The sequence below is a fragment of the Netta rufina genome (genome assembly GCF_964035555.1).
Source record: "Netta rufina genome assembly, chromosome: 19".
NCBI lineage: Eukaryota > Metazoa > Chordata > Aves > Anseriformes > Anatidae > Netta > Netta rufina.
This window is the reverse complement of record NC_140143.1, coordinates 10,875,638-10,898,920: the sequence shown is the minus strand read 5'-3', so window position 1 is coordinate 10,898,920 and position 23,283 is coordinate 10,875,638. Positions and strand designations below refer to the sequence as shown.

Genomic DNA, 23,283 nt, shown 5'->3' with positions numbered 1-23,283 from the left:
GGGCTGCAGCACTGCTGTGGGGCTGCAAACCCCTTGAATTTGCTCCAAGTGACTTTGGGATTGCGCCTTACATCGCTCCTTTACCACCCAAGGTGTGGGCAGCCCTGTGATCCCCAGCCCTCTCTGCTGTCTGTCTGTCCTGCCCGGCAGCAGGGCAGGGACCAGCGCCCTCCCCTGGCACTGCAGACACACCAGGCTGGACATGGAGGATGCCCCAAATGCCTCAAAACCACAGGAGGTGAAAAATGTGTGAGGATGGAAGCCAACACTGGACAATTTAGCCACTGTTGCTGGAGCTGCTTGCTCAGAGCCAGCTCTCCGTGCTGGTGGGCATGGATTTGGCTCCTGCTTTCGTATCCCACCCAGGGCCAAGCAAACACACACGCAGCGATGGGTCGGGGCTCTGCCAACGCACCCTGACAAAAAGGGGGTTCAACTCCAGAGCAAAGGCAAAGAGAACGGGAGGGAGGAAGTCAGGAAGGAGAGACAAAGGCGAGAGCTGCGGTCTGGCAGAGGGAGTGCTGCGCTGGGGAAATCCTCTGATTTACAGCGGGAGGCCTGGCAGCGCGAGGTGAGTGGGGCGCACGGCCCCGAGCGCTGCCGGGAAGCGGCCGCTCCCCGCGCCTGCTCCCCCGGTGCTTCCCCAGGACAGGCGGGGGGGAGCCGCGGGGCTGCCCTGCTCCTGCGGGGGGCACGGGGACAATGGGGGCTGCACACTGCGGCGGGTGTCCCTGGGGAAAGGCCGGCTGCAAACACAAACCTGGTTGCTCGTGGCGGGACGTGCCAGAAGCAGGGCGGCAGCACCGCAGCAGCAGGTCCTGAACCCAGGTCTCTGCTCCCCTCTCCTCCAGGACCCCCCAGTGAGGACGAGAAGTGCCGTGGGGATGCCACAGCCCCACAGGGCCCCCTCTGTGTCCTGCAGACGTGGTGGGTTGCAATGGCCACGTTGGGTTCATGGCTGGGTCTGAGCCCCCTCAAACGATCCCCTTCCAAAACAGAAATTTCACATCTCTCTGGGCTGCTGCTCTGGGGGTGACCTGGTGCCAGGTGAGGCTGTGGGACATGGGCTCGGCTCTCCTCCTCCCTGCGGCCTTGCAGCCCCGCAGCCTGCCTGCGGGGACCTTGCGCTGGATCCCATCCTCCTGCCTGTCTGGGCCCCTTCCAAAGAAGTGCAGTAAAAGTCACTGCTGGGGTCCCTTGGGAAGCAAGAGCATTCGTGCACACTTGTAAGCAGCATTCCCACTCAGAAACATCCGTCTGGCTCCTTCTGCTCCTGCTCACCCTCGGTGCATGCTCCCAGCCCCAGCAGCACTGGTTTTGCATGTGCCAGGGCTCAGCACCTCTGAGACTTGGGGAGCGGGCTCTGTGCCTCCCGGTGGGCTCCCCAGATCAGTTGGAGTCTGCTGAAAGTGGGATCTGAGGAGCTCGGGCTCGGGGCTGTGATGTCTTGGGAAGGAATGGGCTCTGCTCCAGCTGGGGGGCTGCTCCCCAGTATGGGGGACCTGCTGGGACCTGCTGGGGCCTTCTGGGGCTCCACATCCTGGGGCTGCTGGGTCCAACCAGCGTCCCTGGAGCAATTTTCCTCCTGGTTTGGAAAGCTGAGCAGAAGGGGCACGGAGCTGCCTGCCCAGGAGAGAAAGGAATGTGCTGTGGGTTTTCCCCTGCCTGCGTCTGTGGGTCACTCCCAGCTCTCACAACAGGCTCAGCACTTTGGAAGCAGGATTTAGCCACAACCCAGAACGCATTACCCAAAAAGCAAACAACAAATACATTCTTCTTCTGAATTCCTGGCTTCCTTCTGCTTCTGACCTCCCGGACAGGCCCTGGCAGCCCGTGTGCCTGGAGAAAGGTTGGCTTGGTTTCCTTCAGCCTTCTCTTGCAAGGTCGCACCCGGCGTGTGCAGCCTCCTGGTGGGGGGGCAGAGGTCACCCTGCTACCAGGGGCAGGGGCACCAGGCAGCACTCGCTTCCCTATCTACGGGTAAGGAGACACGAAATGTGCTCCTCTGCCCTTTGCTCCTAGGCAGGTCCCTCCCTGGCCAGCTTTATGGCTTGCTTGAAGGATTCAGAGGGCTTGGGGGATTTCATTTCAACATTGGGTTGCCTTGGTGCCTAGCCCTGCTCCTCAGCTTGGGTCTGCCGAGCTCTTTGCCGCCTCTTGCTCCACCTGAGAGCCTTCACCAAGATCAGGGTGTCCTGGGGATATGTCCCCTGTAGCCCCTCCAGCAAACCTGGGGGTTGGAAGCCAAAGCAGCATGCAGACAGCATCAGCCCAGGGCTCCACATCCCTCCTGGTCTCGGCAGAAGTTGGAGGGGAGGTTGGAGGTTGGAGAAGTTGGAGGGGAGATGCCAGCTGCATCTCGGCGTCTTCCAGAGCTCAGCGGAGCAGGTCAGGCCCCCACTCTTCCCTTGGCCTTATCCTAACCTTGGTGGTGCTGAGCAGTGCCCAGAGATCCTCGCTGCCTGTGCTGCCCACCGGGACCTGACGCAGACCCACTGCCAGAGACCCCAGCCTCACCCTGGAGGCAGAGGTGAGCTGACACCATCCCCACGAGCTGCTGTGCTCCTCTCGGGGTCTGTTGCTTGCCTGAATGATGAGTTTTTTGCATTGCCTCATCTTGGCCAGACTTTTATGGCTGGCTGGGGACTTGGGCTTGTTCTGAACTCTTCTGCCCTGAGCATAGTTTGAATTTCCTTGCTGTGATTCAGGGGACACGCTGAACTCTGTGAGACGGGACCTCCTTGCCTTCCCTTAGCCTCCCCCAGGGGGCACAGACCCCTCCAGGGGTGCCCATGGTGCTTCCCAGGGCTCCTCATGGTGGTGGCTGGCTCCTTGGGATGCCACCCCAGTGAGACCTGGGGCTCTGGAGCACATCCCTGCCTGCTGGCAGGGCTCAGCATCTCCTGCAGGGTGGTGGCAGCAGCTCTGAGGCACGTTCATGCCCACCCCCCGTGCCTGCCCTGCTGCCCCCCGACCTATTTGCCCTTCCCCAGCACAGCCAGCAGTTGGGTTGCTGCCTCATCCCTTGCTTTCCATGGGGTGGGAGACACCGCCCCCCAAATCCTGCTGTCCCCAGCTTGGACTAGAGCAGCTCCTGCAACGAGCAGCTGGGATGTGGAGGATGTGCCTTGGGATGGGACACTGGGCACGGACTGGGCACCAGTTCCTCCTCCCAGCTCTCCCAGCTCGCCTGCATCCATGTGGCTTCTGGCATGCTGGCCAGGCTGGGTGCTCCCCTGCCTTCCCCTTCCTGTCAGGCTAAGGACCAGCGCTCAGCACTGGCCATTTTGTCTCTTTTGGCTCCCTAGCATGGGAAACGTTTTGTTTTCGGGCAGGACTTCAAGCGCTCACATCTCCCAGACACGTCCGTCCTTCCAGCGGAGAGCGGCCAAGGAGGGAAGGAGCCGGGGAGCTGCGGGGAGCCCCTGGCCGGGAGCCTGCCCCGTGGTTCCGAGTGTGGCCCCGGGTTATTTATGAGTGTGAGGATCTGAAACGTGGAGGCGGCCAACAGAGGAGGCTTGGAGTCCTCACAGCCCTGTGGGACCTCAGTCCCGAGGCTGCTGGGGCTCAGAAGGGCAGGAAACACATCGCAGAGCCCAGACCAGCCCCGTGCCATCAGCTGGCATCCAGGCTCCATGGGCTGTGGGTTACCTGCCCACAAGCTGCAGTCTGTCTCTCTACCCCACGGATGCTCAGATGGGACAGGCACCCATGGACCTGGGCTGCTGATGGAGCCTGTCCCAGCCCCACGGCCTGGGGGACAAGGGGAAGGAGAGCAGGGACAGCTGTGTGCCTGCCAGCACCCGGCATGCTGCTTTGCTCCTGGGGCTTTTCTGGCATCTTTCCTGTCCTGAGGCAGAAGTACAACACTGTTGGTGCAAATGAAACTTGTCTTTTGCCAAACATCTCTACAGAAAAGGTGGCCCTGGGGGGAGCACTGCTTCGATAACACCAGTGGGGTTCAAATTTGGAAGCAAGAAAGGGGCAGCCCGCAAACTTCAGGTGCTCTTAAGGTCAGACAAGTTTCTACCCAGGAGCTGATGGTGTCCTAGGTCCCTACCACAGAGACCTGGGCTGGAAATGGGAGCAAATGGGACAGGTGAAGTTCCTGGTGTGAGGTTCCTGGCTCCCAGCTCTTCCCAGAGGACAAGACAGGAGCCTGGAGGAATCCTTCGTGCTCCCAGACCCCTTTTGCTGCCACCCAGGGAGTGGTGGGAGCAGCCCCAGCCTCAGCCTGGCCTCCAAGCTACAGCACCACAGGGCCAGCGAGCAGGGAAATGCTCCCAGGCTGTCTGAGCTGGTTGCTGCAGGATCTCAGGAGATGGATGGGATGGAGGGGAGACAAACAGGGGGATGTGGCTGCGGCTGCCCTGGTGGAGCAAACAGATACGGCTGTGCACGAGGACACAGCCTGGCTGGAGGGGGACTGTGCCCACCACCACACCCCCCTTCCCAAAGCCCTCCGAGTTGTGCATTTCACAGCACATCTCATCACAACAGAGTTCATTAGCAATGCTGCCAGATAATTAATCTGAGCTCTCAGCGTGAGTTCCCATAAAGCTGCCTTAATAGACTTCCAGCTGTACAGATTGCAAAAAAGGACCAGACAGGAGGAAACCCCCATCACCCCGCCCTGGGGGTCCTTCCCCCGTTAAACGCCCCAGAGGGTCTGTGACAGCCCCTGCAGGGGTGTTGCTGTGCTGCCCTCACACAGGGAATTACACAAGTGCAGGTACCTGGTGGGTGAACTTTTCTGAGCTAAGAGGTCTCCATCCCTTCCCAAGGAGGCTCTCCCCATAGACCATGCACTGACCTCCCAGCTCCATGGGATCCTCCTGGCTCCCCCCTTTCCCAGTTCATTTTTGTGGCATTGTGGGGTTTGGTGGCAACTGCTTTTGGGACAGGATGGGGGGGATGAAGAGCAAGAGAGGAGGAGATGGAGAAATCACCTTGCAGTATGGGGTGAGGAACCAGGGGGGAGAAGAGACCCCAGTGCCCGGGGATCCCAGCCCTGGTTTATAGGTTTGGTCCCAACCCCTTCATGGGGCCTCCAAAACCCCAGGGGCAGCCTGGCCACCTCACTGCCAAGGTCCCTGGGAGGGGACAAGGTCTGGGGGCTCAGCAGAAGTGGAGGAGGGGAAGAAAAGGGACAGGGAGGGCTGCAGCCCTCTCTCAGACCCGGTGTCCTGCTCTGCCCCCAGTTCCCTCAGCTCCACCAAGGGAAGGACGGAGGTGCCTTTGCCCAGCGGCCCCCTCAGCTGAGCTTCGTCCATATGGCTCAGAGCCCGCTTCACACCACTTGAAGACATCCAAACTGCCTGATTTGGGACACATTCTTCCCTGCCAGGCTCTGAGAGCCCAGATCTGTGCGTGAAACCCATCTGCTGGCTCAGCCTGGGCAGCCACGTGTCCCCTGAGTGCCGTGGACCACCACGCATCAGCCCACCTGCCCTCTCCATCTGCAGGGCAGCACAAAGCCCTGCAGGTCACACCTCCACCTGCAGCGTGGCAGAGAGGAGGCTCTGCAGAGAGATTTGGGAGGTTCGGGGCTCCCAGTGACATACCAGTATGTGCTGGGAGGGCACAAGCCTGGGCCAGCTGGTGCAGGAGGAGCTGTATGTCACCGTAGATCAGCACTGCTCCCTCTGCAGAGTACATGGGGGTGCTGAGCCCCAGGGCTGTGTGCTGGAGGAGACAGCTGTGGAAAGCAGAGCTGGCTCCTCACCCTCAGTGCCCACTGCCCCTGGCTGTGCGCCTCGGCTCCTGTCTCCTCCTTGCTGCTCAAAGCCTCTGCTATTTTTCCCCGAGCCTGGGGATGGCATCACCTGCTCACTGTTGTGGCGCCGTGGTGAGGAGCTGGATGCACACAGCTTTCCCTGTCCTCTGTACCAGCCCTGCTGCACCTTGCTGAGAGGGAGAGGGTGTGGATGGGGCCAGTTTGGGTGGAAAAAAGAAAAAAAAAAGGTGCCACATCCAAATCAGAGCTCTTCACTCATCATTTTCAGCTTAAATAAGGGCTGAGCAGGGGAAAGGTACACAGGCAAATTTCATCTGAAATGTGAGGATACAAAACCAAGGACAAGAGCTGTGGCATACAGACAGCAAAGAAACGGGTGGGCATCAGCCCTCCGGGACACTCCTGGAAGAGGTCTGGGGGGCAAGGAGGGCAGGAGAGGTGGCAGTGCTGAGCAGGACCTCAGCTCATTGCCAGGGGAAGTGATCGCAGCACGGAAGGATGCGCTGGGAGAGGTGCCGGAGGGCTGCACAAGCCCTCAGACATGAGAAAAGATCTGCACACGAGCAAATCTGAACGTGGAGGGGTAGCAAAGCAAGGGGGATGTGAGGGAAGAGCAGAGGCTGCAGCGTGCAGGGGCACCGCAGGCAGGAGGAAGAACGCCTGCAGGGAGGAAGATGAAGAAGAGCTTCAGCTCGCTGCTCAGTGGGGAAGGAGAACTAAGAGAGGGGGATGCGGGGAATGCAGAAGAGTTTGGTGGTTTCTTTTTTTAGCTTTAATCCTCATAGAAATCCAGACGTGACCAGAGAGTTAATGAAAGGGGAGGAGAGAAAACAGGCAGAAGAGAAGAGGTAGGATTAAAGACCAGGTGGGTGCATGGGATGTACTCATTTTGAGGGAGCTCATGGGGATGCTTCAAAGTGGGCATGATGAAAAGAAGAAAATCTGGCCAGAAAAAGGAGAGGGACCACGAACACATCACCAGAGTGACATTGGGCCAAGTCAGGAGGAATTATTAAATGGTTTCTAAACGGATCAGTTCACTCCCAGTGAATCTCGTGTCCTTGCTTTTCAGGCCTGATGACCCGGCAGAAAGGAAGAAGTGATGCTGCGAGCTGTATCAGCACGTTGGGCTGCCAGGCATGGCCAAAGAGCACATGGGAAGCCCAGCCCCAGAGTCAGCCCTGCTTGGGGCAGATCTCCAGGCTGGAGGCAGCAGCCTGAAGCACACCCACTGGGGCGCGAGCCATCTCCTGCCCTTCTGCAAGCACTGCCCCATTCCTGGGCACAATCTTCATCCATGCGAGTGCTCTATGGGCTCTAGAGCTGCTCTTTTACTTTGGCCATGCTGTTTTCCAGGCAGCCGGTCCCAGGTCAGGGCCACCCAGACACTTGTGCCAGCGTGGGGGTGTGAAGGGCTGGGAATGAGCAGCTGAGGGCAAGGAGCCGGGCTGTGTCTGCAGGAGAATCACGGATGGATTATGGCAGCTTAACACATCCATCAAAACCTGGTTTGGCTGCAGAGAGAGCTCAGAGGAGCCTGCTGGGGCTGGCCCTGGGTTTCTGGGCTATATTTTCTCTCCTGGTTTGGATGGTGCAGCTGTAATGTACGAGTATGTGTGCATCTGGGCTTTATGGGGTTGCAAGCACTCAGGGTGAGAAATGCAGGTCTGGAGGTGATGTGGACACATCCTGGGGATGGCAGCACTGCCTGTGTGTGTGCAGGGAGGTGCTCGGGGGGTCACAGGGTGAAGAGGAGTCTGCAGTGCCTAAAAACAAAACTGGGCAAAACTGGGCATTTACAGGGTCTAATTCTGAAGCCCATCTGTCGTTCACTTGGGACTGATTTCAGCAGGATTTGTGCTGAGGAGTGAGAAGGGATCTGGTGCACAACTACAGAGCAGCATGAAAGGACCTGAGAAGGCTTCTGCACCATTGTAGGGATTTGTGGGGAAAGCCTGGCCTCCTGGCAGGTGTCAGGCCCTGAGCATCCCCTTCCCAGAGGTGACCCCAGCCTGTAAGCAGCTCCCATACCACTGCATCCTCCCCAGGGGTTTATGTCCTGCATGGTGGGACAGAGACAGGCCTATATGGGCTGCAACGGAGGATGAGGCAACACCATAGACAGGGCTTTGCTGACTGACCACGTAGCTTGCTTTGTCAGCACTCAGAAGAGCCCCAGCTGCACACAAAAATGTGCCCTCCTCAGCAACTGGGAGCACCAGCGGAGCCTCATGGCTCAGGGAAACATCCTGCCCTGCACATCTGGGGTTAGGCGACGTGATTCAGGACAGAGCTGCTCTGCTTCGGGGTCTGAGCCGTGCTGCAGCACCGAGGGCCAGGTGGCTCTGCACACTGCGAGGAGCCTGAGCCTTCATCCATGCTTTGAGCATCCCCAGAGGGACTTCACGTATCTCAGCTCCGGGCCTTGCCAGGACACGGGCACAGGCACCCCGCTGTGGCTGTCCCTGGGCTCTGCCCACACCAGGGCTCAATTCCTCCTCCTGCCAGCACCTCTGTGCTCTGAGGGGTGCTCACCGGCCCCTCGCAGTCCCACCTGTGCCCACATCTCCTCTGAGGCTCAGTGGAGTCAGGTGTGCTCTGTTGCCACCAGGCCTGGCAGGAAAGTTTTCAAAGCCCCAGAGAAAGAATGAACCCAGGGCTGAATGCTTGGAAAAAGCTTTGAGCTCCTCTTGGTTACCTGAGAGCTGAACCCAGCCCAAGGGATCCGAGAACCTGGGGCTTGCAGTTATCCTGCTGAGCGTCTGAGCTCCTGTGGAACTGTGACCAAACCTCTGATGGGGAAGAGAGGAGGGCAAGGCCTTCCCAGCAGCCATGGTAGGAAAGGCAGCTTTGACTGATGCAAGAGCACAGAAATTCTTTATCTCTGCAGCAATTTGATGTGCTGGAGAACAGTGTGGGAGCCGGGGGATCGGTTCATGGTGGGTCTCTCTGCCCAGAACATTCAGGATCAGATCACCATCCCTGTCCCCATCATGGGCAGCCTGAGAACTGCCTCAGGCTGGTGCTATGGCCAGGACTTGACTCACCCAGGCAAAACTCTTCTAAGACAAAAAGGAGACCCTTTCTTTTCACAGCGATGCTCCCTCTGCATTCCTGATGCTGCCGCAATGCTGTCTGCGCTTGTCAGAGCTTCCCTGGGAAACAACCATGCACTTGGTGCTTCTGGGCTGGAGATGACTTGCACCACAAAAGATGAACTCGGACACTTTGGGGCTGAACCCAACAATAAAGCAGGTGCCAGGTCAAGTGAGGGGCTGCAGGGCCCAGCCAGGGTGCTCAAGGTGGCTGAATGGGATGTGTCACTGGTCATGGTAGGTGCCCTGGGTAGGCCATGGAGGGAAGCAGAAGCTTCCAGAAAGTGATTTGGGCATCAGAAGGGTTATTCCCTGGCAGTGCTTACCCCCTCATCAGCTACCAAGGGACCCTGGGGTGCCCTGTCCCATGGGGATGTCTCCACTGAAGACATCTACCATGACTTTGGATAAATTACCCTTAACACTTGCCATTTGCAGACACAACCCAGACTCCAGCTTGAACTGAACGAGGGTAAGGGGCAGTTTGCTGCCCAGAAACACCTGGGAAGGGGCAGTGGCACCTGCCTGGGAGAAGAGGCAATATCTGGAGGCTGGAAGCAGAGCCAGCCCGCTCTGCCAGGCGTCACACAGCAAGTGAATAAACCCATCTTAACATGGTCCAGCGCTCGCTGCTGCCGCGGGGGTGTCTGGACACTGAGTCATAGTTTGCTTCTCGTCCCTGCTGCATCGTCCTTATTTTTTTGATTCATGGGGCTCTCTGTACACAAACGAGCACGCTGTCCTTTTTGGTCTCATTCACTTGCGATAAAGATGTGTTCAGCAAATGAAGTCTTAAAATGGAAACATCCCCAGATGCCTGTGTTGAATTGGCCTTCTGCAGCAGGAAACAGCGTTCCCTTTCTCCCTTCTTCACCTAAATATCCAGGCTGCTGTTCCCTTGTGCTGAGAGCTCACAGCAAATATTCTCCATCTCCTGGCTTTGCTGCCTTCTGCATCCTCTGCACAGACCGAACCAGGCCGGGATGGGACCAGCAGCTGAAGCAGCAGGCACGGCAGGGAGGTGTGGAACAACCCTGTCCATTGAAGCCTACGCACCCAGGTGCAGTTCCATCAGTGGCTCAGCAGTACGTTTAAGTTTTGCAACCCAGCTAAATGAGAACAGAGGTGATATTGCAAGAGGGGAGCTGGACAGATTGCTGTCCTGACAGCAGAGCCTGATGCACACAGAAACCCTTGGGGTTGTGAGTTTTCAGGGGGTGTTCTTTAACTGGGAACTTCTGTTTCATGGAGATTGAATAGTCTTGTATAATCCCATGACTCCAGGAGCTCAGGGCTTAGAAGTCCCTACATAAACACACAGGGACCAGCAGTGAAACCCTGATGTAACAGGGACATAGCCCGCAATGACACAACCCCACTGGCAGTGCTGGTGCTCCTGACTTGCTGTCACCTTCAGAGGGCCACCCACAGTGGCTGCCCAGCAGACACCACAAAGGCTGGTTTGGGACCAGGATGGATGCTGGAAGCTGAAACTGCATCAGAAAGGCTCACCCTGCTCCAGGTGGGAAAGACAGCAGCCAGGAAGGGTTTTCCATGTCCAGACATCTGTCTGACGGCTGCCCTGTGCTCTCCCATCAGCCTGCGCTGTCTTGCAGGTGCCTGGAAATGACTACGTCAGTTTTAGGGTGTGCTGGTTTGCAAGCAGGTGCAGAGCTTGCTGTTTGGAAACCACTTCTTAGCTCTGTCTCCTGCTGCTTCTTGCATCAGCCCCCAAGCCTGCGCCTCCTCCCAGCCTGTGGCATGGGAGGTGCACCCCGAGCTTCCCCTGGGTTGGGGTGCAGATGCAGATGTTGGGACAAATCAGTGCCCACAAACCCTAGGGATGGAGAACCTCTGTTCTGCAGAGCAGAGCCCAGCCTGTGGAAGAGGCACTGATGTTCCCAGGGGAGATGGGCACCTCCGACAGCCCTGGCTTTGCAGGGTTAAGCCGAAATCCTGCTGTGCCGGATGACTCAGAAAAGGTAGCAGGGGAGCAAAGTGGCGTGGGGAGAGGCGCTGAGCGGTGAGTCAGGCTCCCCCACCCCTTCCCTTATAGATCAGCAAATTCATCCTGCCTTGCCACCAGCACCAGCTGCGTGCACATGGCCGGGCAGGGGCCAAGGAGGGGCTGTGCCCCAGGGCCGGGCTCCTGCCACCCTCGGGAAGGCTGCCGGCAGTGTTGAGGCAGGGGAACGGGGCAGGACTGGGATGCTGCGGGGACTGCACACTTGTTTAGTAAGTGCTCCCTCTCCTGGGCTGTGTTCACAACGGTCCCGGGGAGAATTCAAGTGCTTTTGGCTAATTGGAGTTGTCCAGGGAGGAGCACTTGGTGGAGAGCCGTATCCGAGCATCCCCGAGGTGTCTGTGTCCCCAAGGCACAGGGATGCTCCCCCCTGGAGGGTCATCTCCTCCCTTCAGCGCATCCCTTGGGGACATAAGAACTGGGGAAATGTGCTATGGAGAGATGTGGTCATTCAAAGTCATGCTGATACAGAACTTGGTGTGATTTGGAGGAATCACCAAAAGCGATTTTTAATGGGAGCTCTGATGGTTGGAAGGGAAAGTCTATCAGCTTTCCATCAGGCTTCAACTCCAGGGTCTTCAGGAGTACAGGAAATTTAAAAGAAAAAAAAAATAGTTTCCTTCAAAGAGTAAAAAATGGGGGACGTACCTAAGGGATCAAGAGAGAAGGTTCCTACTGGGTAGCTATGACTCAGAAATGGCATTTTCTATATTCTAATAAGGGATGTCAAGTCAGGGGTAATTTATTCATGGCAAGCTGATGCAGTTGCTATGGAGAGCATAATAGGAAGAAACTCTTTTTTAATGCATAGCCTATTGAGGAGGAAAGCGTTTGTCAAAGATAAAACCTCGGTGTGAGGATAAAAGCGGCAATCAGTGATTAGAAACATTAAAAAAAAAAAAAAAAAAAAAAAAAAAAAAAGCTGTCTGCAGGCACTTCCACTGCAGTGAAACGCCTTCCCTGAGGGTGGGGAGAGGACCCAGCTCAGGATTTCCCATCAGGACAGGACAAAGCATTGGCTATCACAGCTCCTGCAGGACAGGCATGGGGCTGGCATCTTCTGGATGAAACGTGTGAGCTCCCACCTCACAGCTGGCATGGGGCAGCTTTCCATGGCCCTTCTGGCACCCCCCGGGACAGCTGGGTGCTCAGGAGAGGGTGTGCAAGGTGGGCTCACCCAGCAGACATCACCTGTGGAACACGGGGCATCTCCCCCCACATCTTCTGGAGGTACCAGTCCTGCACTCAGCCAGCCGTCTCACTTCATAGTGGGCTGCACTTTCTCCTCGTTCTGTGGAAGATCAGCAGCTCCAAGGGCACAACTAAATACGTGAATCCAAAGGCTCGGGGCAGCCCTCGGTGATAGACGTGCCTTCAGGCAGGAGGGTGGCTGGTGGCAGTGCCTGCTCCCCGGATCCTGCCTGTCATGCATGTGACAGTGTCACGTATGGGGGAATCGCAGTGAGGCTGGGAAGTCAGCCAGTGCTTCCCCTTGGAAATGTCTGTCTCCAGTTACACATAATGATAATGAACTTTAACTGCCTCAGTTGCTGATCATAGTGCCCAGCACCTGCCTCAGACTGCTCTCTCCAAAATTGTGGTGTCTTTATTTTTTTTTTTTAATTATTATTATTATTATTATTATTATTATTATTATTATTATTATTATATTTTACTTTATTTATTTATTTTATGTTTTACTTCAGAGAGCACAGCTCAGGTGCAGGAGGATGAGGACACGCATGGCTCTGCAGCTCTTTTTGTGTGATGGAGCAGATCACTGCCACTTCCGCAGCAATGAAGCTGGGTGTGCTGGGACTCCCCTCCTGGTTACTCACCCTGCAGGGTCCCTTGCTCTGCTGGGGACCACCAGCTCCTCCAGTCCATGGAGGGAGCACCTTCCCAGGGAGGATCCCTAGTGGTCCCCACCTGCACCATCCCTCTTCTTGCTGCTTAAAGGGGGCAGATCTGGCAGCCCTCCCCCAGCTTACTGGTCCATAGTGAGCACAAGGTGATGTTTGCCTGACAGTAATTCCAGGTTTGTAACAAAAAGCCCCAATTCGGTTGCCGTGTAACTGCCCACACACCTTCCAACTGCCCCTGGAAGCTGTTCTGGGCCAACCGGCCACCAGCAGCCAGCGGCCACCAGCACAGAGGGGGGAAAGGGAAGGCCCTGGGGGAGCAGAGGCAGGAGCCCCCCGGTCCATGCCCTACCTGGGGGTGTCTCCTGCACACCGCTGAGCCCGTGGGCTGGCAGGGCTGTGCCTCGGGGCCAAGCTGCACCAGGAGGCTCCCCGGGAGCTGCTGGTGGCTGGAGCAATGGCTGACACAGGCAGTGAGGACCTGCCGGCCTACTTCAGCGTGCAGTACAGGCAGAATCTCCTGACCCTGCTGAAGTGAGGGATCTCCTCCACCCTGCCCCATCCTCTTCCCCTGCCTCCTCCACCCCTCCTGCCCCCCATGGCGCACTCCCATCCCTTATCTCCACCACTGTGAACTCATCTCTCCTCCTCATCACCACCTCGCTCTCCCTTGTGCCTCCCTCCCCAGCCCTGTTCCTCCCTGTAACACCCCCTTGCTCCCTCCGTGGGATCCCCTCTGGTCCTGGCAGACCCACGCTGCTGGGCCAGACCTGAGACGGGTCCGGAGAGTGGTGACAGGGCAGGGCAGGGCAGGGCAAACCCCACTGAGGTGCTGAGCCCAGCGTTCACCTCAGCGAAAATTTCTGCTGCAGGAAACTCAGACTGACGGAGGAGGACTCTCTGTGTCCATTTATCCGCCTCCAGGAGAAGAAGAAACAAGCCCAACAGATGCAAAAGACTCTAGAGGAGAAGGAGGAGGTGAGAAGGACGGCAGGGTCCTGGTGGTGGCTGGGCTGGCTGGTGGTCTCTTGGAGGGTGGCAACACACAGGCTGCAGGCACAGAAGCCATGCAGTGCTCTCTCTGGCCCTGCCAGGCCTTCAGGGAGAGGATGGAAGCCATCGCCTGCCAGTGGAGGGACCTGCAGATCAAGGAGGCTCAGCTGAAAGCTTACATGAAGAAATCTAGGAGGGTCCTACAGGTACAGCTGCCCCTTCTCAGCTCAGCCAGCACCACCCCGGGCTGCACCACCAGCTCCTGTCCTCCCTCGGGAAGAGATCCTGGGGGCACCGCTGTCTGCCCACATCTCCATTAAGGCTGGAGGTGTGAAGAACAGGTCTAGGGCGGCAGGGGAACCAGGGCAGCTCAGGGCTTTGCACCACAGACATGGAAAGCCCTGGCAGGGCTGGTGCAGGAGGCAGCTCACTGTGCACCAGGGGGATGCCCTGAGGGCCCTGAGCAACCCCCAGAAGGTCTCATCCTGTCCCCACTATTGGCATCCAGGGACACATACCAGTAGGTCTGAAAATTGGAGTGCCATTCCAGGTGGTTGTCTCCGAGCCCAAAGTGTCAGTGCTGAGAGATGGCCTTGTTAAATGGGGAGTGAGGGTGCTCCCAGGGGTGCCCCAGCGCTGGGCTCTCCTCTGGGAAGGTCACTGGGGCCAGTGCTGTTGAGTGACCCAGCTCCTTCTTTCCCTATGTGTATGTGGGTGCTGGTGGAGGATACACCAACAGGAAAATGATAAGATGCGAACCCAAGCTCTAAAGAAAGCCAGGAGGGAAAGAGAGATGAAGATGCAAAAGCAGAGTGAGCTTTTGAGAGCTAAGAAGGAATTGGAAGCCCTGAAAAATAAACACCAGAAACTCAGCGACAGAGTGCAGAAGTACTCCATCTTCAGCAAGTACCTGGAGGATGTGGTGAAGACCTCGCACGTGAGCTTGGCCATGAGGAAGATAGCTCATGGTTTCAGGGGGGAGGGTGAGAAGAGGGGGGGCCTTCCACGGGCATCAGACCTAAAAGAGATAAGACACACCCAAGGAAATCATAGCAGTGGTCAAACCCAGAGACCTCAAATGGGCTGGGAAGAGGTTGCCTGCGAATGGGATCTGCCCTTTCAGGGGTGCCTGGGCACCCCTCCGTGCACTGCCCATACTCCTGAAACCCCAGCTGGCCCCTGCCCATGCCCAGGTGGCTCGGCGCAGGCAGTTGCAGGAGTGCTTTGTGTTTTATCAGAGCACTGCTCTCCTGGGGGAGAGGTGCAATAGCACACGTGGCAGTTCTAGGACTGGCACAGTGGGAAGTTCTCATACCAGGGATGTGTTGCTGCTCACAGTGAGGGGAGGGCAGGGGCTTACTAACCCCTGCAGTTTAGTAAGCCCTGTCCTGCAGTTTGAGGAGATCCAGAAAGTCATTTGGCGCTACAAGACGCTGATGAGGATGAACAAAGACCTGCTGCAGGCAGAACGGGGGCGCAGGGAAGCATCTGAGCAAGCCAAGGAGCTCCTGGCCCAGTACACTGAAGAGAAAGAAGAAGAGATCCTGAAGTACAACAATGAGCTGGCTCAGCTCAAACTGCGCTTTGATGAGGCTCACAGTGATGTCCTCACCTGGGTGAGGAAACGTGAGGTGGGCAGGGGAAGATCTCCAAGGCCTGGCTGTGTCAGGACCAGCTGATGGCTCATCCCAAAGCCATAGGATCATGGCAAGGCCCCTTGTAATGGGGCTTCATCCCTCCAGGGGGCTGTAGACTGAAGAAAGCCAGGCCAGGTCTGGGGCAGGTTACATCAGGGATTATAACGATACATCACAATCTTTCAGCCCTTGCTTGAACTCACACTGAGTTCAGCCAGCAGAGAAAAGTGAGCCAGCCTTTGGGGAGCTCTGCTTGGCACAAAACCCAGGCATGCTCTGCCACATATTGCTCAGGTTTACCTGACCTGGTCATACCCACCTCCAGTCACCATTCCTTGCAGTAGCATCCTCACGGTGGGGCTTCAGTGTGGCACATCTAGTGGTCTCCAGTGCTCGTGGCTCAGGACTTGAAATGAAATCAGTTTTTCTGGCTTTTATTCCTATTTGTTTTCATGCTTCACACAGCATCTGCCCATCAGGGCTCATCCCTTCTCCTCCCTCCTTACACAGACCAAAAGTGACCTGACCTGTGGTAAAATGGGCTGTAATGAGGCACATCGATGTGTAGTCCCCTCTCCGAGCACAAAAAAGCCCTCAGCTCCACCTGCATCGCTCTGAGGGGGCCTCCCCAAATCCCCCTACTGGATATCTCGTGCTCCAGGAGCTGCGTCCCATGGGGCAGAGCCTGGCTGGGAGGGCAGCAGTGGGATGTGCTGCTCTCAGGGTGCCCTGCTGTGGGGACTGCAAATGGGGTGAGTCCCACCAGATGAGGACTGCAGGGGCTGGCTGAGATGGAGAAGCTCCTGGGGCAAGGATCAGCTGTGGTGGTTCCTCAATCAGCTTATATCACTTGAGCTGAACCACCTCCAGCAAGTTCATGGTCTCCCTAGCAAACCAGATGAGTGTGAAAGTTGAGATCTCCAAGTCAGGGTCCCCTAAAAGCAGCGTCTTTGTGGGGTACGTCCACATGCTGCACATCTCCTCTTCCCTCAGGAGTCTCGCTGGGCCCACATTCAGAAGATAGCTACCCAGAGAACTCTGGAGCTGGGGACCATCAGGATGGCCATCCTCAACCTCTTCTACTGCATCTGCAAGCAGATGAAAAGAAGCCTGAGTGTGCCAGCGGATGACAACCACATGCAGCTGAACATGGTAGAGCCAACCCAGACCCTTTCTCCCTGCCCAGAAAGAGGAGCAGCAATAACCCTCAGCTGCCCGAGGGAGGGGAGAGCCCAGGGAATTCCAGGTGCCCAGCAGGTTCCTCCCTTTTCACCTCTTGGGCAGGGGACCTCAGGAAGGCCTGTCTTGTCCACGGAGGCCCAGAAGGGTGTGGGCCCTTTGGGGCACAAGGAGGGGGAGCCAGGCAGGCCAGGCAGGGGGTGCAGATCAACCATGGCCAAGGTCTGATCCATTCAGTTCTGCCCTGAACTCAGACTCACCCCCAAAAGCCCATTCTGGTGGTGCAGATCCAGCAAGGTAAAGGCCTTCTCCTCCTGCTCAGCCTGGTCAGCAGAATTTGCTTTCTGAAAGGGCCAGCAAAGGGCCTACTGTTCCCATCCCTGCAGGACACCCCGCGGCACTGAGCTCTCCCATCTCTCCTCCTCACCCTAGGTTCAGCAATTTATCCAAGACCTCACAGACATCTCTCTGGAAGTGAAAAGGAAGGACATACAGAAACACCAACAAGCAGCTAAGGCTACAGAACTATAAGGGATGTGCCACCCTGACCTGGTCTGCCAGCCAAGGCCCGGCAGGGTGGGAGGGCAAGGGAACAGAGGGCCCCACGGATCTTGTAGACTCCACCATAGGTTATGCCAATGAAGCTTCATACCTTTCTGGCTCTTCTTTCCTGTAGTCACTGAGACCTTTTCATTCTATTAAAAATAGCAGTGTGTTTTAATATGCCTCCATTTCTTGGGAGGGTTGGAACCATCAGATCAACTCCATCCCACCTCTTCAGCCCAGAGGCAATATGATGCCTTGTCCAGTAGATGGGAATCTGGTTGCAGGACACAACGTCCCAGCAAAACATGCAAGACAGCAAGAGCAGGCTGGGATATCAGCATACAGGCTCAGCTAGGGATTGGTGTTCACATTTGGACATACCACCCACCTTAAGCTCTGAGATATGCAAGAGGGACATCACAGCAGCGTGTGGGACTGTGCTTCAGGAGAACTTCAGAGCCACCACACCCAGCACGTGCATGGATGCAGATTTCTCCACACAGCCATGCACTATCTGCCAGAACTCATCCCCACACTTCCGTTAGGAAAAGCATGGAGAATAGTTACAGGTGAAGGACAAACCAACCAAAGGCATTGCAGGAAGCATTTGGCTGCTCACTGGGTACACTAACAGGATCAAGACAGGAACCCAATTTCTCTCAAACCTCTTGAGCTCAGCCCCATGTTGGGCCAAGCGGAGCTTAGAGAGCTACCATCCAGCTGCAGAAGATGCCCTTGTGCAGCATGCAGGAGAAAACACAACAGCGAAAGCCTCCATTGCAGAGGCAAGGGTAGTAATTGCTTCTTAGCTGCTATATGTGAAAAGAGAGCTCATTTATTTCTGAAGCCTTGACGTGTAAATGCAGTGTGGGCCAAGACGTGCCCGGTGTTCTTCTGAGCGGATCACCGGAGCGGTGGGAGGTGAGTGGCAGTTTGCATTTCAGCTGGCAAGGAAAAGTAAAAGATGTTACAACTTTATGCAGCCACGATGTGCCCACACTTTAATGATTTTATTATGTTCATTCTGTAAAATGGGGATAATAACTGTCAGGGAGGAGCAAGAGCAGGAGAGTGGGCTGCTCCTCAAGGGAAGCAGTGAAGGTGACAGCAAGGCAGGCAGGAGAGTATCTCACCAACAGGATGGTGCCCCATGGAAGGTGAGCAAAAGCAGGAGAGGTTCACAGCTGAAGGCCAACAATTAACAGGCTTTTCTGTTGGGATGAGGCAGGTCCAAGATCAAGCCAGAAAGCCAAGTTGGCAAGTCGAGATGAGAATCAGACAGGCACAGGCAAGCCAAAGACCAAGGGCAAGGGCCTAAATGTAAATGCAGCTCCCAGGCAAGGTGGGGGAATCTCCAGTGAAGGCTCCACACATCACCTCACACCTCATCTGTTTTTCCAGCAGTCTGATCCCAGGTTACATGGCTGTCCCACACCAGGGCTGGCCTTGAGCACAGGCAACCAGAACCCTGGGATGGGGAAAGAGGCTGCAGAGCCCATGGGTGCACTGAGAGCACTGCTGTTAACACAGCCCCACTGTGCTGAAGTCTGCAGAGTCCTTCCTGTGGCAGGAGCACAGATCAACGTCCTACCAAAGTCATTGTGAAACCAGCACCGTGGCCTGGGCTCTCTTCTGCTTGGTGTATGTGTACCAAGGGGCAGTTACTTGTCACCTCAGCAGAGTGGAGCACGACTTAGGGACTGCAGTGTCCCAAGGGGTGCTCGGGGAGGGATTGAGCAGAGGTGGGTTAAGCACAGTGGGAGGCCTTTGCTTTGGTAACTGGGGCTGCGGGTCTGCAGTGCAAGGAACCTGCAAGTCCTGTAAACCCTTAACAGGGCAGCCCCTGCCTGCTGCCATGCCCAGGCCTCTCCAGCAAGCAGAAACCTTCCCCTGGCTGGGACTGCAGGGCTTGCCTTGGGAAGCCAGCCATGCAGAGCACTTGAGGCCAGTGAAAATCGATTTCTCAATGGGAAGCAAACATCTTCCTTTTTGTTTGCATGAGGAGATCCAGAGCTCACCTCCGGCTGGGTCTTGTGGAGACCGTGGCAATCTGCTCTGCGGGAAACTTCCCTGGATAGCAGCTCTCCTTGCCAGGGCTGAATCTGAGAGCCTTCAGCCCAGTCAGCAGCATCTCCTCATCTTGCACTGCCTCATGTCCTGGCCTTTCTTGCTCTTCTGTGAGGCCAAGCACCCAGCAGCCAAAGGGAGAGATAAAAACAAGCAGGAGAGCACATCTCGCTGATACCCTCAAGAGGCCCAGAGGTTGGCAAATGTCTCGTAAAGGCACTGGTGACAATGTAAAAAGCTGCTGCCTGCACTGGAAAAGTCAGCTCATGACTCATCCCAGCAGAGATGAAGTTGTGTGCTTGTGTCCTTGCATCTCCTCTTGGCAGTGATACAGCCAAAGGGACCAGAAGCATTTATACCCACCCTGAGAGGTGACCCAGCTGTCCCCTCTCCTTCCACCCACAGCCACCACCTAGCCCACTTTAATGCATCTCACTGGTGGCATTAGTTGGGAGCTAATGGAAGAGGAGTGGTTGTGTCCAGGAAAATGGGGGGCTGCAGCTCTGAGCCTGCCACTCTGCAAGTGGTGGCCTGCGGGTATGGCTGGTTCCAGGCTGGGCATCTGGAGAGCAAAGGTGGATGGACCTGCTCTCCTGAAGTTCTTTAGACACTGATTGCTGGGCTGTTCAGTGACTTGTCCTGTATCTGCATGCCTGAGCTGAGCTCTTTAGAGGAACCTTCAGCACAAGGAAAGAAAGAGAACAAGAGCCACCGATCTGACCAGGTCCCTCCTCTCCTCTCATTCCTCCGTAGAGCCAGAGAGATGGTGTTGCTCCTCGGACACAGCCTGTGATCTTCTGAATGGCTGAGAAAGCTCCTGTAAAGAGACAAGGTCAGGCTGTGCACTACAGGGGCTGCAGACAAGCTAGAGGAGTGAGGAACCTGCCCAGGGAGCCCCACCTGTGGGCACAGCAGGGGAAAGGAGCTACCCCCAGAGACCTGCTGGAGGTTTTTGTCATGAGCAGGGTGGTGGGACAAAGCTGAGGCATGACAGGAGGCTCAGGTATTTCCCTGAGCACTCCAGAGGAGGTTTGATGCCTGCTTGAGCCATGCCTGGTGGTCTTCCTAGCCAGCAGCACTCAGAGATGTGTGACTCCCACAACAGCACCTTTTTACTTTCCAGCCCCGAATGACTCAGTCTCTGTACAGATGGGTCTGCTGGAGGGGCTGTGGCCAGGCGATTGAGCCCTGGATGACTGCCAGAGATCCAAATAACCTGAGATCCTCACCTCTCCTCTCATGACCAGGAGCCCCCAAAGACACCTCTTCAATAAGCCCTGGCAAGAGATAGTGCCCCCGGGGCTAGGGGCATAAGGTGGTACCTCAGGTGTGCGCTGATGCTGCCACGGCTGGAATGAAGGGATCCTTGGATGAACTTGCCTGGAAGGGGAATCAGGGAACACATGGGTGTGGGGGACGGGCACTGGCTGCTCCAGCCTGGGAAACTCATCCTTCCTCTGCTCTTTCCCTGAGGATCTGGAAGGGGAGGAAATCCTTTCAGCTACACCAAGGCAAAGCCAGCCCAGGCATTCCCAGCCTAGCAAAAAGACAAGCTCTGCTCTCAGTATTTGTGAGATTTCAGAAGATACCAGGCTGGAGCTGCACTAGTCCTAAATCCTAAGTCCGGCTCCACAGAGGGGACCATCAGAGCTGGCAGGGTTCCCTGCACCATCCCCTGTGCTCCCCTTCTCCTTCCGCTGGAGCCACCCTGCTGGCTTGGGCACCTCAGCACCAGTGAAGGAGGTGGCAGGAGCTGCTCCCCAAGCACAGCGTGCTGAACATCAGAGATGCACTCCTACCAGCCCCATCTGCGTTCTTGTGGGGGGTGAAGCAAAAGCAACGTGACTCACGATGCCGTGGGAAATGGAAGCAGAGACTAAAATTACCTAATCAGGTATCAGGGTTTAAGTTCTGTGATGCTGTGTATAATAAACAGGTTTTTTTGTATTAATACCCTGCCTTTTCTTGGAGAATTGCAGGGTTTGGGTTTGTTTGCGTTGTATTTTTTTGGATTTAGGTCGTGGGTTTTTTTGTTTTGTTTTGTTTTTGTAAGATTTCTCTTGGCACAGAGAAGAGATGATTAAAGTATTGGCTAAATTCACAGTCTGTTTTGCCTCTTGTTGATGGAAAATCCCCAGCACATTGCAATGTTGTTACTGGTTTAATCTGGACTCTGTCAACATTTCCCCTGGAGCAGCCTGCTATTCCATCAGCGTGGGCAGGAGCTTGAGATGCTGGTCCCCACTGCTCCCGTCCCACCGCTGACAGTGGGATCTCCACTGGAGGGGCTTGTGCCCCCGAGCAGCAGAAACGCCTGCTGCCACCGTCAGCCCGAAGGACGCGATGTGCTCCGACATGGCCGTACAGAGGGGCACTGTCACCTCCTGGTGCTCTCACCTGCAGGCTGCTGCCTCCCCTTAGGCACTCTGCAAGGAGGAAGGGACACAGCCCTGTGCTAGCACCGACTGCTGTCCTCAGCCGCGACTTCAGAGGACGTTACTGGCTTGTTAACCCCCTAATTAGCACTCACCCAGGACTTGGCACGCCAAGAACCAGCGGGTGCCAGGTGGCAGACATGAAAGTCATTAAACACAAATTAGAGCATTGTTTCTGCACATACGGTTTTCAGCTGCCTGATCCAAGAGAGGGTGTGGGTGCGGGAGCTGCCTGGCCCCCTCTCAGCAGTCGCTGGCACCAAAGCACACATTGTGTCCGTGGGTGACCCTGAGCTTCCCTGGTGCTACGCATCTGCAGCAATGCACAGAGGCTGTCCTGCTCTCTGCTCCCACCCAGCCCCTCTCCCACCTCCCCAGCACGGCCACCACAAGGTGCTTCTCCTGTTCTTGACTCACTGAGGACAGGCAACACCAAAATCCATGAGAACCTACAGTTTGCAGGCCCTCTCCTCTTCCAGAGAGCACCCTAGGGGGGAGGCAGGAGGGATCAAGCTGGGGGCCAGGAGGAAAGCTGGTGCAACCAGATCCCTTCAGAGATCTGTTGACCCAAGCATCACGTGTAGAAGACACTTGATGTGCCACAAGCCACCCACAAATGGTACCACTGAGGCTTGGCGAGGACAGGAGACCTGTGTCAGTGAATAAATACACCAAACCCATGCAGAGCTCTGAGTGCTAAAGGATATTAACCCAGTGCAGAGTTCTGAGTGCTCACAGAGATGTGAGGATATTCGCCTAGAAAGGAAGTCTTCTGCCTTTCCAAGGACTTTTCCGCCTGACCCAAAAGTGAATGTTAGGTCACCAGCCAGAAAGGGAAGGGTCAGGTATCCTACTGCTGTGGCACGGGCTGCTCTGTCCTCGTAAAATACCAGGGAGCTCCAAAACCCAGCCTGATTTTTTGGGACCTTCTTTCTGTTCCACTCCAACTGCCCTGCTGCAGCACTGCCTGACGTATCTCTGCCAAGGCCCCAAGCAGGAGAAGATATTTACAAACCAAGCTTCCAACAGACATTTATTAGTTGAAGTCAATGCACATGAACGAGTGTCGCTCCCGTGTGCTGCGCACCTTTGCCATCAGGTAAAACACAGGCCAAATAGGATCATATGACCAGGACAGCAGCCTGCCTTCTGTTCAACAACCAGCCACACAAACACAGCCGGCAAACACAGAGCAAAACAGGTCGGGATCCTCCCCGTCTCCTTCCTGGCCATCCTCCCTGCCTGCCCAAGCACTGCACACCAGCTGAAGTCTGGCTCCTGGGGCCTGGAGGGGTGGAGGTAGTGATGAATTTGGGGACCAAGCAGTGGATCAAGGGCCCTTCCCGGCCTTTGGCTCCCTCTTGGCCCAACAAAACATCCTGGCTCAGGAATTCACCCTTCCCAAGGCCTGGGGAAGGTGAGCACAGTGCGAGGGGTCTTGTAGGCCCTGAGCCACGGGTCTGTGTGGGTCTCAGCGAGAACCCACATCGCTCCACTCCTGGCTGCAGCACTGCCAGGCACAGCAGCCACGGGACAGTGTCTGGAAGAGCAGAGAGGCCCGATCTGTCCCACCAGCTCCAGGCTGGATGCTACTGCTGCTGGCCTGTCACTGCTGCTTGAGCAACAGCCCCGGCCGTGTATTGCGGTGCGGAGGTACCTCGTGTTGTTACACCCGGCTGGCAAAGCAGAGGGAAGCTCCACGGGGCGCT

At 56.3% G+C, this 23,283-nt stretch overlaps 1 protein-coding gene across 1 annotated transcript in view; it reads left to right on the top strand.

Annotated features, from left to right (window-relative positions):
• Window positions 1-17,041, top strand: part of CCDC42 (coiled-coil domain containing 42) — a gene marked incomplete at both ends in the record, with an annotated part of 45,934 nt that extends 28,893 nt beyond the window's left edge. Inside the window, 8 exons of the mRNA XM_084298352.1 lie at window positions 13,113-13,251; window positions 13,590-13,695; window positions 13,812-13,916; window positions 14,450-14,647; window positions 15,105-15,326; window positions 16,341-16,499; window positions 16,814-16,823; window positions 16,959-17,041. Of these exons, the coding sequence (XP_084154478.1) occupies window positions 13,113-13,251; window positions 13,590-13,695; window positions 13,812-13,916; window positions 14,450-14,647; window positions 15,105-15,326; window positions 16,341-16,499; window positions 16,814-16,823; window positions 16,959-17,041 (1,022 nt within the window). The remainder of the gene's footprint in view (window positions 1-13,112; window positions 13,252-13,589; window positions 13,696-13,811; window positions 13,917-14,449; window positions 14,648-15,104; window positions 15,327-16,340; window positions 16,500-16,813; window positions 16,824-16,958) is intronic.
• Window positions 17,042-23,283: the final 6,242 nt, after the last annotated feature.